The sequence below is a fragment of the Delphinus delphis genome, chromosome 16, assembly GCF_949987515.2.
Source record: "Delphinus delphis chromosome 16, mDelDel1.2, whole genome shotgun sequence".
Lineage (NCBI taxonomy): Eukaryota > Metazoa > Chordata > Mammalia > Artiodactyla > Delphinidae > Delphinus > Delphinus delphis.
The window spans coordinates 81510563-81528911 of NC_082698.1; the positions used below are offsets into that span (position 1 = coordinate 81510563).

At 41.4% G+C, this 18349-nt stretch overlaps 1 protein-coding gene across 1 annotated transcript in view; it reads right to left on the reverse strand.

Annotated features, from left to right (window-relative positions):
- DISC1 (DISC1 scaffold protein) overlaps positions 1–18349 on the reverse strand; it is a 337105-nt gene that overhangs the window by 169488 nt on the left and 149268 nt on the right. The window contains 1 exon segment of the mRNA XM_060033786.1: positions 11967–12155. Coding sequence (XP_059889769.1) covers positions 11967–12155 — 189 coding nt within the window.

An 18349-nucleotide genomic window follows, 5' to 3' on the forward strand; every position in this document is an offset into this window, starting at 1 on the left:
GAGAGATGAGGGAGCACTTCACACGCTGCATCCGAGCACGCGGAGACCGAGGGAAGTTGAGCAGGTCAGAGGAAGCGGTCAGGGTAACGCCCAGAAGGGATGTAGGCAGTGAGCACTTGGGTGGATGAGGGTGTGGGATATTCCAAAGGTAGAGGAAAGAAACCCACAGCCAAAAGGCATAGGAACAGGTGATTGGGGCGGTGGGAGAATCTGATACCCAAGAGCGGCAGTAGGCAAGGCGGTGCCTTCCTAAACCCCAATCGTAGTCATTTACGGTGATGACACATCGTCCGTGGAAAGGGATCTTTGACTTAACACCCAGAACCGCTTATTGTCTGTGGAGAGAAGGGGAGAGACATGCCGCAGACCCAACTGCTCTCCATGAAAAGCCAGTGACAGTTTCCAAGGTCACCCCATCCGTCTGGCCCTCACCACGCCAGGCCAGCCTCCATCACCAAGTCCTGTGACTCTCCCACAAACTGCAGCCTCAGCGGCCCTACACACCGTCAGCAGACACGCTCCTTTAGTCCGTGAGATAACAGCATGCTTGGGAAGAAAAACATTCCTATCGGCAGGAGCGGTTTTTCTAATGGATCTATTTAAGTAAATGGGAAATTTTTTTAAAAGGCCAAAATACAGTGAAGTACTCAATGTAAGATGCATCGTACAGAAAAAGTAAGGCAATGGACATGACACTGCACGTTTCTCTCAGCTTCTTTATTTTAATGGTCGTGAAAATGTAAAACGCTCCCTTCCACAGATTTCTTGTAAAAAGTGAGATTGGTCTATTATGGTCCCAATTGCAGCTGTTCCCTCTACATCACAGTTGTTTTAAAGGCCAGGGCCAGTGAATGTTAATACACCGAGTGCAAACTGCCTCTACTCGGGAAAACCTACGTTGTTTGTTCAATGCTTTGCACCCTAAGCCTCAAGACGTTTCAGAATTCACTCTGTTACCTCAACATGTTATCATTGTTTCTAAAGATTTCTCCTCTTGGTCCTTTATTAATCATGATACTGGGTTAATTTCACACATATACACACAACATACAAACAGGAAAAAACAATAATAACCATATTAGGTAAAGATTAGGAAACCATCAAGTTCCCCCCACCCCTCCCCCAAAAAAAGGACAAGGGTTATGGACAACACACAATGGAAAAAATCATAAAGGCACCAAAAAAGCAAGTTCAACCTCATTATTAGTGCCTCATTATATATGCCAAAATAAATCATGAATCAAATACCATTTCATTATTGTTATGATGCTACATAATTTTTTAAGAAATAACCTTTAGTGTTGGAAAGGATGGACTGGGAGTATCAATTAAACTGGTATAATCTTTTGGAAAGTCTTTGCAGGATGTATCAAGTCATAAAATGATTGTGCTTTTTGGCCCAGAAATCCCATTCTCACTTCATCTTCAGAAAGGAATTCATAAACTGATCATTAACCGAATCAAAATAAGGAGAGAGTTAAGGAGGTCATGGTATATTGATCCTTAGAATGTTATACAGATTCTAAATACTAAACCGGAACGCTGTGTTACAACAAGGAAATGGAAATACGTGATGAGGAATCCAGCTCTGGAAACAGACAGGTCTGAGTCACGTTCCAGCTGTTCACTCCCATCCACAACGCTCCCAGCTCACTGAGCCTCCGTTTCGGCATCCGTAGAATAGGATGATTCCTTTTTCTGAACGTACAGCCATAAGGATTGAATGATGTAGTGCTTTCATTACTGTCACATAAGGCTAAGAAGGTACAGTTGTGCCCATACTCTGAGTACAAGTGTGAAAAATGCCTACATGTGGTCCAGGCACTGGAGGGGACAGCAAAAATGCACCCAGGGGCTCTGCTACAAAAGTTGGATGATGGACAGTTTTTGTTCGATTTTTCAAATGTGTTTTATTCTTATGATATTTTGTGAAATAAATTAAAAATTGAAAAGAAAAAAAAAAAACCCGCTAGAGCAACTCCAGGAATTTCATAAGCTTCAACATCAGAGGATTCTTGTGTAATCCGTCAGGAAAATTACTTCACCTCTGAAGGCTGCTGCATTCTCAGGATTCCAGACACTGGGGAATTTCAGTGTTGGGTGACCTTCTCAGGGCAGACCTGGAGTTTGGTATTCAGCCCCTACTGTTCCTCAGTCTCTGAAAAGAATACAGGGTTGGGTGAAGGGCAAAAAGACATTCGCCAAATGTTAATTTATGTGTCTTGCTGATACAATTGGGACACATGGACCAAAGTCAAATGCTGGATCAGATACAAAGTTAAAAAGAGGCTCAAGGACTTCCCTGGTGGCCCAGTGGTTAAGAATCCGCCTGCCAATGCGGGGGACACGGGTTGGATCCCTGGTCTGGGAAGATTCCACATGCCACGGAGCAACTAAACCCATGCTCCACAACTACTGAGCCTGCGCTTTAGAGCCCAAGAACCACAACTACTGAGCCAGCGTGCTACAACTACTGAAGCCCGCGCACCTAGAGCCCGTGCTCCGCAACAAGAGAAGCCACCGCAGTGAGAAGCCCCGCGCACCGCAACGAAGACCCAACGCAGCCAGAAATAAATAAATAAATTTATTTTTAAAAAAGAAAAAAAGAGACTCAAGACTCTGGGACTCAGTCACCTTGTCCCAGCAGGACCAGGCTTCCTTTCATTAATTATACCCTGAAGTCATAATATATCTGCATTAGACTCTTTCTTGGGAAAAGCAATATAATATTTAGAAATACATAAAGTGTAAAGCAGCTTCAGTAACACAGATGAAAAGAGAGCTGCTCAAAACAGCGTAAAATAACCAAAAGTTTAACATCATTTGGCAAATGAAAAGAAAAGAAGTCTGGTTATCATTAAATTTAAAAGCAAAGTATGCGATCAGTTGTTAATGAGTTATAAAAACTTCGGATAGTTTAATGTCAAAAGACAAATAAAATTACCTTCTATAACTATGTGAGCATGTGAGCTATCAGCATATCTGGTTTACACATTTTTGATGTCAAGTCAGTAGACCTTTAAGCAATTCTTGATTGTTTCTGCCATGCTATAAATATTCAATTGCAGCGTATTGGCTTAGAATTGTCCATCCCAACAGGGATCCAACCCTCCCCAATTACATAAAAATCTGGAAGGAAAGTGGATGAGGCAGGATGGCCCTCCCCAGAACTATGGTGGGACCTGGGCAGCAAAATTTGGTGCGACAAAATCGTGAGGGCAGAAAACGCTTACGAGCATACTCTCTCTCCTTTACAAGAGCTAGGAGAACCTGAAAAACCAAATTAGCAACAAAGGATCTCTCAAAAAGAATTGTCTCTCTTGGGTTGCAAAACATATGGCAGCTTCAAAGAAGAGGAAGTGCACAGCAAAAATGGCAGGAGGCCATAACTCATGGCAAAGCCAAAGAGGAAAACAAGACATTTCTTATAAAATTAAGCATCGAAAAGACTGTGACCGTATAAAATAGGTCACAGCACAATAAAATTGAATTCTGCAAAACCTCACAAAGTGGGACTCAGAAAAACAAAAAAAGAATCAGTCTTAATCTTGCAAAACCCTGAATTAAAGAATATAATAAATGTTGTTTATTTAAAGTTCAAAAACTCACTCGAGAGAAGCTTAGAATGGCCATCACATTTTGCAAGTTAATTCCTTGTAATTAATAGGGTGGCATATTAGTAAATTCTTACAGGCAAACAGGGCTTATCGTGGTTCTCCCCCAGAAACTCTGACTGGGGTATCAATATACTATTAATGCCTGAACTTATAGGAATACAAAGGAAAACACTGACATTTAAGCATTTGTGAACAGGAAGTTGAACTAATCATGGTTCTTTGAAAAAAATATCAAAAAGTGATTTGAAGTTACCAAATATGTATCCAGTTGAATTGCTATAGCTCAACCTTTTTCTCATTTGTGGTAGTATGCTAAGTCCCTGTTAGTCATCCTTCCAAAATAAAGAACTTGGGTTTTAATACAAAATATGTGAGTATCATAGGGGTGATAACCTATAGAACCTCCTAGCAATTTAAATGATCCATCAGGTGTAGGAAAACTGCAGGCAGCAGATCATCATTTCAGGCATGAAATATAGAGCGTGTACTCAGAAATTTCAAAAATGAAAACAGCCTCTCTTTTCAGGACACCCAACATCATCAAGAGATCCTGTTAGTAGACTTTTGTTTCACAGTCATGACTCTGAGTGTGGTACTGAGGTAGGGGGTGGTGAGGGTGAGGGAGGGTGGAAAAACCTCATGTTTGGGAATCAGGTTCATGAAGAACATAAAAAGTGAAATCGCAGGAAAAGGGGATTCAAATCCTGGCCCCGACCCCTCATGTCTGTGTGACCTCGGACAAGGCACCCATTCTCCCTAAGCCTCAGCATCTTCATCTGTGAAACAGAGATGGTGCTGGGTTAGCCACACAAAGTGTCCAGATGATCAGATGAAATGCACGTGCAGCCTTGGCGTAAAAAGGAGAGAAACCAACACTTGTTACTGAAGAGAAAGGGACAACATACAGGGGATCATTCCTTCCTTTCAAAGAACATATCAAATCCATAAAAGCTAGAGCGAATCTGCACACCTGGTCAAGGGATCTAATAAATATATGCTAAATATATACAATAAAGATCAAAGGAATAAGAAATCCCAACAGCACTCACTTTTAAACCCATAAGGATTTATATGAGGATAATATGAATAAGAGAATTAAGTTCCACTAATTCCAATTCAGTTCTAATAATCATAACAATAACATGCTATTTTCAGATCATAACATAATGCTGAAGTTGTTCAGGTAACTGAGGGTAGTACAACTCCCACCCAGGGACGTTTGAACACAGGTGTGGAAAGATATAAATGGAAAAATAAAACAATGAGGCTAATGGAAGAAGAAGCAGGAGAATGTCTTTGTGACTTAGGATGGGGAAAGGTTTCTTAAACAAGACCCAGATATACAAAACTTCAATCACTAAGATGTATACTTTAAATATCTTACAATTTTGTTTGTCAATTATACCTCAATAAAGCAGAAATTTTCTTAAAAATGAAGGAAAAAAAACAGGTGTGGGAGGTCCAGGGGCACAAAAGACAATGCTGATGGATGTGAAACATTCTACAATACAGGATACAGGCCCACACCACAAACAACCCCCTCACCCCCCCCCCACGGCCAAGGGCACTCCTCCAGGAATCTTGGCATCCCACTTACCACTATGCTTAGCTTAATCTTCAGGAAAGAGTGTATAAGTGTGCACGCGTGTGCACACACCAAGGTCTTCAAAGGCCCCGAGTCCAAATGATGACATGTAGCAAGAGACTAGGATAGGCACTGACTGTCCTGTCAAATACCTAAGATTCACATGTACCCACCTTATAACACAGAATCAAGTCCCTGTTCCAACAAATCAGCATGTCAGAAAACTGCCTGTTGCCATTGGGTCTGAAATACCGTTGACGTTGTCACTGTATTCCCACCTAGGGGCTCTGTTAAGGGAGTGTTGTTACGGGAGTATAAAAAGCAAATGGAGAGGCAGGTAGAAAAGGAAGTAGCATCAGTAAGGATTTCTAAAAAATAACTGCATGGATAAAAATAGGAGAAGGAAATCAGAAATAGTTGAAAGCAAGAAAAAAAGGGAACAATGCTGGAGAGAGTCATGGGAATTCAAGACCAGTAGGGACTAGAGTAACTGGAGTAACATGGAGACTTCCTCTCTGGCAGGGACTGTCTGATTCATTCTGGAACACAAAGGTGAGCACGGTGCCTGGCATATTGTAAGTGCTCGATAAATGCTTATTAAAACGATGGATGCACGCAACAGATGAATGGATAAAGAAGATGTGGTACATGTATACGATGGAATACTACTCAGCCATGAAAAAGAATGAAATAATGCCATTTGCAGCAACATGGATGGAGCAGAGAGGTTACAATACTCAGTGAAGTAAGTCAGAAAAAGAAAGACAAATACCATCTGGTATCGTTTGTACATGGAATCTAAAATATGACACAAATGAACCTATTTACGAAACAGAAACAGACTCACAGATATAGAGAACAGAGCTGTGGTTGCCAGGGGGGAGGGGGTGGGGGGAGGGTCGGAGTGGGAGGTTGGGATTAGCAGATGCAAGCTTTTATATATAGGATGGATAAACAACAAGGTCCTACTGTATAGCTCAGGGAATTATATTCAATATCTTATGATAAACCATAATGGAAAAGAACATAAAAAATGTACATATATATATAACTGAATCACCTGCTGTACAGCGGAAATGAACACAACACTGTAAACCAATTATATTTCAATAAAAAAATTAAAATGATGAATGCATGGGTGGCAATGAAACTTAGAGATCCGGTTGTCCTGTGTCATACATCAAGCACCTGGGAAGCAGAAAGAATTTCATCCATCAAACCTCACACCGTGATGCTATACGTGCCAGGTGTGACGCGGGTGATGGGAACCAATAGAACGGAAACTAAACTGAGGCCTCCTATGAACTAATACAGGCTTTTTGCACTGCTGTGGGGATGCCTCCCAAAGGGATTATCACCATTGTTTAATAAAAGAGGAAGGAAGTTAATTACGAATTTCAAGCTTAGAAATTCACAGGCAAAAGTGGCTGAAGAGAAATAACCACACTCAAAGAGAGGCAAGAATAAACTAGAAAGAAGACGACCTTGGAGAGAAACAAAAAATGCAAATGCATGTTTAACTGGGATCCTGAAAACATAATTAATAAGATGAATCAAAGATAAATGATTAGAGATGCGAAGGCTCAGCTCACAGAAAAACCCGAGAAAAAAAGATTTTGTGATTTTAGGAAGAAGTTTCCCTTCAAAAGGTTCATATTATACATATATTCAATCTAAACAAACAAAAATTTCCACTCAGAGAGGCAGACACAATTAAGATATTTCCCATATAACAAGCTAAGTTCCTTCACGTACAGAACCTGCAAGGGTCATCTGGGTCCCAAACAAATAGCTCGGGTCTCATTTACCGAAAACTCTATCACGATTCTGGCCCCAAGACAGCCAAGTTGTCCACCAAGCAAATTTTAGTCAAAGCTCAGGGGAAGAAGAGACATTTGGTGTGTCTACAGAATGGGATCTCTAACCATCCCTTTAGGTTCCAGGGACCTAGGACCGGTGACGTCAGGTCACTGGAAGATTCCATATTTAAACTCAATTAGCCCAAGCCCTTCCTAATTCACTTCCATGGCATTATACGTTAACATAAGGTTTCTTAACGTTTGGAGGAACTTAGAAAGACTCCTTCAAAAATCTGCTGAGTAACTGGATCTCTGTGTGGAAAAAGTGTACAAAATCACAGATATGAAATCTGTGTACAGTTTCACAGTCTACCCATGATCTCCTGCTTTCATCCGCTAACTTTTTTTCTCAAAGGTGGCTGGTAACAGCCATGTGTGCTTTTGCATTTGCTATAAATCTATTCATGAGGACTTCCCATTACACTCTCAAAAAAATCATCTTTAAGAATTTAACACCACTCCACATTCCTGAAAACTTCGGGCTTTAAGCTACTTTTGAGGAAAACAGACGACGCTTCACCTATCTTTTTTGCTCTGGCTTCTAGGAAGTTCATGATCGCATCATATTCTCAACCAAAATAATTAACACTCATCATTAGCATTTTCTTGTCTCGACTTTTCCATTGTATCTGTTAATTTTGTTGTTTCCATCTTTGATATATACTTATATATATTCCAGGCCTCCATTTCTTCCCCCCCTCCAAAAATAAGACAGATTTTATTCCCCTGTTCTAATTTTTCTTGAAAATTTTATCTAAATATAGCTAATAAATGTGGAAAGGGAGTGACTGCCTATATATGCAGAACCTGTAAGGCACACAATCTCTTAACCAAAAGCTTCTCCTTAAAGTGACTTATGAAAGATGTTTCACCAGTGGACTTAAGAGTTAAAAAAACTAATACCTCACTAAAGGGCATAATACTTCCTTTTATTAGCTATCAGGAGGTAGTCCAAAAATAAGGGCAAGATTGTATGGGTGTGGCCTTTCTAACCTAAAGCAAAAGGTAGGTACTAGCCCCAAACCACAACTGAAAAGTTACGCCACTTCAACTTTATCACCCTTAAAAACTGTCCCTTGGGACTTCCCTGGCGGCCCAGTGGTTGGGACTTCGCCTTCCAACGCAGGGGGTTTGGGTTCGATCCCTGGTCCGGGAGCTAAGATCCCACATGCCTCTTGGCCAAAAAACCAGAACATAAAACAGAAGCAGTACAAATTCCATAAAGACTTTAAAAAAAAAAACCCTGCCCCTTATCTGCCTTCCACTTCCTCCTTACTCACTGAAAGGCAAATAAATGAGTTTAAACTGGACACAGACAGCCATCACTCCCAGAAAAAAACAGCATTTGACACCCACACTGAGAATCTCTTTACGCATTTCACAGACCCTACACAGATTCCTGACAGCTCACTGGGCCACAGGCCCCGCCAGATTTTTGAGCTACATCTGCAGTATCTTTTCTACTTGGGCAGCTCGCGTAAACTGGGAAAATTCATTAACATGCTAATGATACTCTATTTAAAATTCCAGCCCTGATTATTCTGTGATTAAATCTCTCCCCTTGACGTCTGCTTCCTTTATATCTGAGTTATAGTACGAAATCAACAATATTAATAAAGTACAATACACATTACCAACTTATCCACAAGGGATGGAAAAACAGTTATGTAAATCTCGGGGTTGTCTTTTTTTTCTGAAAAGCAGATGTAGCAAACTGTAAAAAAAGTTACTGATTTTTTTTCATCCCACTAGTTCTGTCTGCTGCCACCCCAATCTGAATATCCAACTCAAGCATCTTCCATGAAAGACAATCAAACTTATCACTGCTCTCATTAAATTGGAAAATGAATTTTAAACTTTTTTTTTTTTTTTTAAAGAAGATCCAAGGTCTGGGTCTGTGATTCAAACTAAGGGAAGAAAGGACTAATGTTTCATTTTAACATCTGGCCCCAGTAAATGAACAAATATTTGTGGTCTATTTAACTATTTTTAATGACATCGTGCTGGGTACTGCCAACGACGCAAATGAAACCTAAAGACAGTGTTTTCACCTCGATGGACTTACAGTCAGGCCAGAGACACAGGATGCAATGACATGGTAAGTGATCAGCAGAGCAAGTTCATCTGTGATGAGGCATTACACACACTCTTCCCATCATTAAGAATCCTCTGAATGAGACAGACTGTGCCCTAAGACTGCAAATCTCCCCTCCCGCTATAGAAACAGAACCCTTGTACACACACACGGCTGGGTCAGCCAACTTGGAGCCAGTGTCACAGAGCCTGGGTCCCTGACCGTCATGGAGTGACATGTTCATCCCTGAATTGCCTTTCGCTCCCAAACGCCGCATTCTGCAATCACTGCTGGAAGTCAAAATCTGTCTTTGCGAACACTACACAGCGCTCATTTTTTGAATAGTCTTATTTTAAAACGTTTTATCTAAGATTAAAAAGAGTCAGCTCACGGTAATACACGCAGAAGCTCACTGCGTCTTTGTATTTGCTCCATGTTTAAACTCGAGCACAGAGCTCCCTCCAGACTTTTAACTCTCCAAATGCAACAAATGAGAGAATATGGTCTCTGGTCTAGTCTTATTACTATCCATGGGTAAAAGCTTCATGTTACCAAGCAATTCTTTCTCTCTTTCTTGCTTTGTCTCTCACACTGTCTCCAACCCAAGATTATTAATTTGGTTCACCCAAAGCCAAGTCACCTCAGATTGCTTAAGAATTAGCTTCGGCCTAAAGCAGAGGGAAAAGGGTAGCTGATCCAGCAAAATCCAAGTATGAAACATAAAGAACGCCTTCACCACAGTAATGAGCCATCTGCAATTTAGACTCATCCATGGTAACAATCTCGTGTTCCATTTGTTTATGTTTTATTCATCATTTTGAAAATACTTAGTCAAGTGACAATGATGAGATTCAAAAAATACTTTACAGCTCTTTTTTTTCAAAAAAGAGATATTAATGGCTTTCAAGAGCTCAACTGTTCAAATGAAAATATTGCTGCATCCTATTATATATAGGATGGATAAAAAAAGGTTCTACGGTGTAGCACAGGGAACTATATTAAATACCCTGTGACAAACCATAATGGAAAAGAATATGAAAAAGAATGTGTATATATATATATATATATATATATGTATAACTGAGTCACTTTGCTGTACAGCAAAAATTAACACAACACTGTAAGTCAACTATACTTCAATAAAATTTTTTTAAAAAAGAAAATATTGCTGAACTAAATTTGTCCAAACTGGTTCACATCTTTATTCTTAGATATAAATGTCCCATTTTGCACCAAAAGACTTGGGATGACAAGGTGAGACATTTCATAGTTATCATTTTTTATTATTTTAAAAATTTATAGCAAAAATTCATTTAAAATATACAAGGTTAGTCCTATAATAATGTAATAAACTGCACCGTCACATCTTAGAGGAATGTGTTGTCATTTCTCAGGACTATAGTTATATATTAAGCCTCAAATGCAGTCTCTAGTTACATATTTGGCAAAAACAAAGCTTTGACCTACAAAAGTGAAAAAAAGATAAGGCGTTCTGAGTTGTTGAACCACCTTGAGGGTGTCCACGGCTAAGAAGACACGATAATGCTTGACCATCCCATCTTTCATTCAAATAACTGTGAAGAAACCTCTCTCTACAAAATTTAGTAAGTCTTTAAAACTAAATTTATTCATAGTGAAATGACACACCTATTTCCGCTAGCTGATTTCATATTTATTTATTTGGTTTTAAATACTAATCTTCATTTACTTCAATTTGTGGAATCTTTTCAAATAGCCCTATTTCAAATCTGGCTAACTAATACCTCTATTCTTTTCTTATTTCTTTTTAAACAAGCATACTTTGTAAATACAGTCCTTTATTTGTATATATGCCTTTCACTTTCCTAGTAAATACTTATTTAGGGAAATGATTTACTATGCATGAACTTTGCCTTCCAACAACCTCTAGTTCCCAGGGGACGTGCAAGGGTGTGTGCGCACGCACACACACACACACACACACACACACACAATCTCAGGATCTTGATAAATTACCTCACTTAATTTGTACCACTCAACCAGCCTACGAGATGGAAAATACTCTTCTCATTTTACTGATGAAGAAACAGGTTCCAGCATCTAACTTTACTTTAAATTTAAATTTAAATTTACTTTAAATTTTCTTCCTATGATTTCATTCTGTATATTAGAAATTGAATCATCAGAAATTCTTCACTGTGTGTGTGTCTTGGGGGGTTTTTTTTAAGAAATAGGTTTGGCTTTATCAATTTGGACTGAACCAACATCTTCTGAAAGTATTCCTCAGAGTGAAGCCTCAAGGTGACCTCCTCTACAGTTAACAACGGGACAGGAAAAGACCACACGAATACTTTAACTCCCCCAACAAACAGATACTTTGGCCAAGACAGCACCGGTATCTTCGGCATCATTCTTCCTGGGGAAAGCAGCTCTCAGAAAAGCCCACACAGAGAAGAGGCACTTCCTGGTCTTTTCTCAGTTTTCCCAGAGCCAGCCTGCTTTCATCTGCGACTGTGCAAACCAGAAGGCCGAGGCAAGGAACAAAAGGGAGATAATCGTCAAACAGAGAAAATTCTCAAGAACTGTGCCAAGGGGGAGATGGCTCTGAACGATCACAAGGCCATTAGCAAGTCCAGGGTAGAGGAGGGGGGAAAGACAGAAAATGAAAAGGCATCTCATGCGATAGCCAAACAAAAGCTGACAAGAAATTCTGCCGCATTGGCCGAGGCTCCTGCCAAAACTGTCCTCCAGGAAAAGCGCTGTGTGTCTCCAGGACACCCTTCACAGTGACGCTCACATAAAGCAGTACAATAAATAGCACACAGACACGAGACACCCGTGTGACCACTCACCATAGGCAGTTCTCCCCTGATCCAGTTCTCTCCTGAGGCTGCTATAATCTTCTTTAACACTTGCCAATTTCTGGACGTTCCTGGAACTCAGCACCAACAGTTTGTGGAGAAGTCCCTCCAGCCCTTCCCTCTCGGATGTTAATGATCTAATCTCCTCCGTGAGCTCCTTGGCTGTACAGAAATGGTTTCCTGCGGAAAAGGAGGGAAAACAAGCGTTGCCGCATCCCTACCTATGGAAGGTGCCGCGAGCGTGCACTAACAGTGTGGGGAAAGGGGGATGAACTTTGCAGCTACATCCAACTGCATTCACAGTCTTCTGTGGAGGAATCTGGAAACACACTGACTGTCCTCCTTAAGCTGAAAAAACCACCAGTCCCTTTAGCAACTTATTATATTCTGTTTTAGGGGGTTGCATTGGCTAATTCACGTCCTTCTGAAACATGATGACACAAATATATCACAGTGAAACCCAGGGCGGCCACATGGCATCATTCCATACAAACGTCCCAAACGTCAAAGAGGTGAAAGATTCCAGTAGGGTGGAAAGGGACCGGGCCTCAGAGTCAAACTAGACCTAAATTCAAATCCCCAGTTCAAATCCCAGTTACACAAACTGCATGACCTTGAGCAAAGAAATCAGCATATGGGATTTCAGGGCAAACTTCTTCTAAAATATGATTGTGCATTACAGGTGGCTACAAGAATAAATGTGAAATTCTATAAAGCTCTGAGCATTGAATTTATTAGCAGGGTTGCAAGAATCAAGGTCAATATACAGAAATCAATTGTATTTCTAAGTATCAGCAGCAAATAATTGGAAAGTGAATTTTTTTTAATGTCATGTATAAGATATTTTAAAACTCAAAATACTTAGGGGTAAATTTAAAGAAAGATGTGCAAAACCTCTACACAGAAAACCATTTTAAAACTTCTGAGAGAAACTAAAGGAGACTTAAATAATTAGAAAGATATACTGTATATACACACATTGGAAAACTGAATACTGTTAAGGTTTTCATTTTCCTCAAAATGACCTATTGATTCAATACAATTCTAATCAAAACCTCATGTGGGTCTTTTGTAGAAACTGACAAGGTTATTCTAAAATGGTAAAAGAAAATGCAAAGGCCTAGCTAAAGCAAAACAATCCTTAAAAGGTAGAACAGAGTTAGAGGACAGTTGCTACTTGATTTCAAACTAACACTGAAGCTACAGTGAATGCAGACAGAATGGCACTGGTGGACAAACAGACAAACAGATCAATGGAAGAGAACAGACAGTTCAGAAGTAGACCCACCCTCACACAGTTAAGTAATTTTCAACCAAAGTGCCCAAGCGAGTCAATGAGGAAAACAAAATACTTTCAACAGATGGTACGGGAACAACTAGCTACCTATATGGGGGAAACATTAACCTTGATACATGCCTCAAATCATACACAGAATTTAATTAGAGATGGATCACAGACCTAAACGTAGAAGTGAAAACTATAAAGCTTCTAGAAGAACATATAGGAGAATATCTTTCTAACTTTGGAGTCAGAAAAACTTTAGGTAAGACACAGAATATACTAATTATAAGAGAAAAAATGAATAAATGGGCTTCATCAAAATTATAAACATCTACTACTCAAAAAATACCATTAAGAAAATGAAGAGGCAAGCCACAGACTGGGAGAAAATATTTACAATGCATACATCTGATGAAGGACTCGAGTCCTGCAACTCAACAGTTAAAACACAAATAACCCTATTGAAAAGTAGGCAAATGACACCACAGGCACATTACAAAGATATATAACTGGGGCCGAAAAGCGTATGAAAAATGTTGATGATCATTAGTTGCCAGAAAAATGCACATTAAAGCCGTAGGGATTCCACTGCAAAACCATTCAAGTGGCTCAGATTAACTGGACTGAAACTGCCTGGTTGACAAGCACGAGGAGTTACCAGAACTCTCCCGTGTGACGGGAGCATGAAATGTACAAGCACTTTGAGACAGGTTCCGTCCATTTCTCATAAAGTTAACATACACCTATCCTTTGATTCAACAATTCCACTGCTAGGTATTTACCCAAGAGAAATTGTTGCAGGAAGAGGGACCCCTTCCAGGGCCCGAGAGTGGCCTTTTGTCTAACACTCAGAAATGAATTGTCCGAGCAGACACACGTGCTGACAAAGAGACTTTATTGGGAAGGGGCGCCTGGGCGCAGAGCAGCGGCGCAACGGGACTCAGGAGGACTGCTCTGCCACGTGGCTCGCAGTCTCGGGCTTTATCGTGATGGGGTTAGTTTCCGGGTTGCCTCTGGTCCATCATCTTGATTGGCCCACATCTGGTCTGACTCGGGGTCCTTCCTCGTGACGCGCGCATCTCTCAGCCAAGATGGATACCGGCACAAAGGGTTCTGGGAGGTTGGCGGGACATATGGGCTGGTGTCTCCTCCCTCCTTTTGGCCCCTCCCGAATTCTTCTGGTTAGTTTTCAAAGGCAGTCCCTTATCGGGAACTCCTACTGTGAGACAACTCACAGTATTATTATCGTGCCTGGCCAAGACAGGCAGTTTCGGTCAACAGTTCCCTAATAAAAATGAAACATGCAATCAACAAATACTTGACTCAAATGTTCACAGTTGCTTTACTCATCGTCCCAAACTGGAAACAACCTAAATGTCCATCTAGAGGAGAAGGTAGAAACAGTGGTACGTCGGAACTACCCAGCAAGGAAAAGGCACAAACTCTACATACACGCAGTGACGTTGGAGTATCTCAAGAAAAAGACACGCATACGACGGGATTCCGTTGATATTAACTTCTGGAACAGGCAAAACTAATCCATGGTAGAAGACGTCAGAACAGAGGCCATCTGGGCAAAGGGGAATGATGACTGGGAACGGGTACAAGCGTGATGTTTCTGGGGTGATGATAACACAGGTGTCAAAATTCACGGAACTGTACCCTTAACATCTGTGCATTTCACTGAATGTAAATCATACCTCAATAAAAAAGGAAAACTATATTAGGGAATATTTAAGTATGAAAATGATACCATAATTAATAAACATATCACATTAATAAGCACTCCATAAACAACAGTTATTGTTATTAGGGGGCTCCATTATATTTCCTAAGAGTTTATTATAACCATAATCATGATAACAGCTACTAACTTTCTCTCCTTCAAATCTCACCACAACCCTTGGTGATAATACACTCTATGTTATCTATTCCAAGATGCACTTTTTTTTTTTACATTTTAACATCTCTGAAACGGATGTGTCTCACAATTACTGTTATCTAGGAGGTGGTCTGGATGAAGTTGCTATTACGTGATTGTCATTCTTGGTGGCCTGACTGAGCATCTATATCCCCCTGCTGTTTCAATGTACAAACCATTTAAGGACACTTTGAGTCCTGTTACCTTCTGTTGAGATGGATTTGTAAGATTAGGAAAGCACCAGCATTTAAAACTTGAAGAATGGTGTTAGCAGCTTGGCAGAAAATCCTACAGAAAACAGTAGTTCGTTCTTGGAGAAAAAGAAAAAAAGTTGCATCACCAGTCGCCTCACTGATGCAGAGGATGATACTGTGTGGAGAAACAGGAGGCTTGACTTGAGTCGAACTGTGTTTTAGGCCAGACTAAGCATGAAACATCTTAGGGAAACCTTAATCCATTCATTTTCCTTTTTAAAAGAGTGATATGTGATTTTTTCAAAAGCTTAACTATATCTAAAAGAGCTATTTCAATAAGTATAAAATAAAAACTCTAAGCCACAGAAAGCACTGTATCATTGTTTAATTGACAGCAATGTTTCCTTCTTAGTAGTATATAAAATAATGGCTCATTTTATGGTCACTAAAATACACATTGTTATCTCTACGGTGGAGAAAACTGAAATCTAGAGAATTACATATCTTGCTGAAGCTTCCATAGCAATAAAAGGCAGGGCAACTTTCCAACTCAAACATAGCTCCAAAATCCCTCCTCTTAAGTATTAAACTGTGCTGTTTATTTCTTTATTCTTATTATTTCATAAGGCAGATTTCAATATGGTATCAGTGTGGGAAAGGTTACACAATTTTGTCCCACTTTAAGGGCATTCTGCACACCCAGCCCATGCCATTTCTGTTACTGAAATCCATAGTTTCAGATTCCATGATTGCATAAATATCTTTTGAGACTATTTACTGTCTCTCACTATGTGGGCACATACGGAAAGGGACAAGGCACTGGCCCTTCTCTCCAGGAAGTTACATTGAATAAAGGGGATAAGATGTACAGTAAAAAAAAAATAGGCAAATATGCTCTAGGAGGGCTCAGAGAAGAGTGATCATTCCAGAAGGGGAGACAGAGGCAGGTTCACCAGCAAAGAACGTAAGGTTCCCAAAAGGCGAAATGGGAACCTTGTTAAGCAAAGGGCATTGTCTTGCGGGGGGTGGCGCTAGCAGAAGAGAGCCGCATGACCAAAGACGGGCCAAGACGTTGACAAGAGGGTTCCAAATGCCAAGGCGATGGGTTTGGACCCATTTAGGAGAAACGAAGTCCTGATAAGGAGAGCAGACTGGATGCCACAAACTTTGAGCTGTCAATGGAAACACAACGGAAACGTTTCTGGATCCGCGATTTCTACGTGAGCAATGACCGGTGGGGGCCGTTGCGAGTGGAGCCCCCTATGAAGGGCCACAGAGAAGCCAAGGGACCTGCCACGCCGTGGGGAGACCGCGGGAGGAGCCCGCAGCCCCAGAAGTGTGACGGCCTCTGGACAGAACTGCGTGAGCACCCGCGGGGCCTTCAAGTTCCCTTCTCGGCCTGGGCTGAGGGAGCTCCCACCTTTCTGCTGGGCCGTATTTTCAAGCCAGAGGGTTAGCAACATGGTGGGGTGAGCACCGAGACTGCCCCAGAGACACCAGGCAGGAGATGCCAAGTGTGCAACTTCCTCTTGAGAACAATTCAGAGAGAAAAGACCTCCCAAAACAAACAGGAAGACGCTCCAGAGACGGAGTGAGTGCCAGCATGGAAGGTTTCCTGGAAATACATCCTCAGGCCCTCCTGCGACTCATCACCGACTCTAGAGGCCAGAGCCTTCATAAAACATGCGAGAGATCACTCCTTAGGGTCCTTGATCCGAAGGGGTGTGGCTTGGGAAATGCAGCGTGCTGTGCACGTTCCACATACACAGAATGAGCGTGAATTCCCAGAGAGACAGATAATATCAAAAGCCGTGCCGCGATAAATGCTACGCTGTCCTCGGTTAATATTTCATAAGCATTTTGGCCTCAGATCCAAGCCCATGGGGCGAATCTTGCCTGACGCAGCCCTCCCCGACTGCTGCAACTGACCAGAGCTCCGTGATGAACACGGAGAAAAGGAAATGCTGATCCCTGTAGGAAGTCCCATCAGTGACCCGGGGACCCCAATCTCCATCACCCCGATGGGCCTTCCCTAAAGCCAAGGGGGAATCTGTGTACGGATGCACATCCGCCTTTGCATCGAGCGGCGCATATGCCTGCCTGCTCTGCAGCAAGCGAACCGCACTTGGGCCCTCATGGAGGTTTTCTAGAGCACCTGTCAAAATATTTTATGCTACAAGTAACACAATTAAAACCCTCTGGGTGCCTGCCAAAGCTGAAACTGATTTTACTCAACCTGCTGTTTCTAAGTACATCCTCAGTGTCTCTGAATTTTAAATCGTTACCCTCCTCTACTTCACGCTATCTGGGGGTTATTTTTTGAAATCATCTGAGTCTCATTTTATAGATGACAGGGCTCTTGTGAATTCTCGTTTAGTCTTCCCAACAATCCAGGAAGGAGGTCTTGTAATGACTGCCCTTGGTTTCCAGTTGAAGAAACTGAGACCCAGAGAGTGACCTTCGTAAGGTCACAATGTTTCGGAGTTGTACGATCACACATGAGATTACTGAACTTGAACTTGGTTCTTCCAACCTCATGTTAGGTGCTTATTCCATCAAATACATCTCAGTAAGGGACTTGGTCAAAACACGGCCACGAGTCATCCATAAAGGGAGGGAGAACAGAGATGGCTGAGGTTAAATCCTGTGCTCAGACGGGCTGTCTCACCCAGTCAGTCCACAGGCCTCACTATTACCTTCACCGGGGGACGTGCACACGCACGGTACTCGCTGGGCCACAGACATTTCCAACTGTGACGATCCTCCTAAAGGTATCCTCTTCTACCTCCCCGAATTTGAGCTACTTCTTTTCGAGGGAAAAAGAAATAAAGCCAGTGTTGAACATATCAAACCCCCAAATCATAGAGTGCTACACCTCTTCTCTGGCCTGACACCAGATCTTTCGAGGAATTCCAAGCTCAAGTCCACACCCGCTGGTTGGGCAGGACCACACCCTCTGCCTTCCAAGCCTCACGCT